Source organism: Myotis brandtii, unplaced genomic scaffold (genome assembly GCF_000412655.1).
Source record: "Myotis brandtii unplaced genomic scaffold, ASM41265v1 scaffold1077, whole genome shotgun sequence".
NCBI classification, from domain to species: domain Eukaryota; kingdom Metazoa; phylum Chordata; class Mammalia; order Chiroptera; family Vespertilionidae; genus Myotis; species Myotis brandtii.
In genome coordinates, this window is record NW_005353666.1 from 422,339 (window position 1) to 423,146 (window position 808).

Here is an 808-nt window from a genome sequence, read left to right on the forward strand (position 1 = left end):
GTTCGTGCGTAACTTTGCTGTCTTGGCGATTTCCACACAACGCCTGCGGGGTCACGTCCACACGCTGACGTTTCTCCAGACCCGACTTCCTCGGTCAGGTTCTGGCTGCACCCCGAGCAGCGGTGGGGCGAGGACTCTGCACACGAGACGAGAGCAGGAGCACTTACCTCCTGGCTCATGACGACGATTTATAACACAAACATCCAATGCGATCAGCACAGGGCCGGCCACAACGCTGACCTCTTGCCAATGGTCATCCGAGCAGGAAGTCGAGTCCGCACTGAGGCTGCACTGTGACTAACCGGCTCTCATGTCTGCAGGTGCCGGCGGCCGCGAGGCGGGATGCTCTGGGCGCTGGTCCTGCCGGCCCTCTGGGCCTCCTGCGGAGCTCAGGGTGAGTGGGCGGGGCCGGAACCTGCGCTGGGGATGGCGGTCACCTGAGGGGCGGGGGCCTGGACACAGGGAGGTTGTGGGTGATATGCTGGCCCATCAAGGGGACCAGCCGTTTTGGGGACCCCCCTTTGAGGCTCTACAGAAGGCACTGCACCCGTGGGGAGGGAAGGGGACCTGGGTGTCCGTGGCCTCGTTCGTTTCTGGCACCAGCGCCGTGGCTGTAACCCCGCTCGCTCCCTTGGGCAGCCGGTGACCAGGACGAGGACATGGCCTTCGACCTTTTCAGCATCAGCAACATCAACCGCAAGACCATCGGGGCCAAGCAGTTCCGGGGGCCCGACCCCGGTGTGCCGGCCTACCGCTTCGTGCGGTTCGACTACATCCCGCCGGTGAGCGCCGACCAGCTGGGCCGGAT

At 64.7% G+C, this 808-nt stretch overlaps 1 protein-coding gene across 1 annotated transcript in view; it reads left to right on the forward strand.

Annotated features, from left to right (window-relative positions):
• Positions 1-300: 300 nt before the first annotated feature.
• The window catches only part of THBS2 (thrombospondin 2), a 14,103-nt gene continuing 13,595 nt past the window's right edge, over positions 301-808 (forward strand). The window contains exons 1-2 of the mRNA XM_014542350.1: positions 301-394; positions 640-808. Of these exons, the coding sequence (XP_014397836.1) occupies positions 343-394; positions 640-808 (221 nt within the window). The 5' untranslated portion in view covers positions 301-342. The remainder of the gene's footprint in view (positions 395-639) is intronic.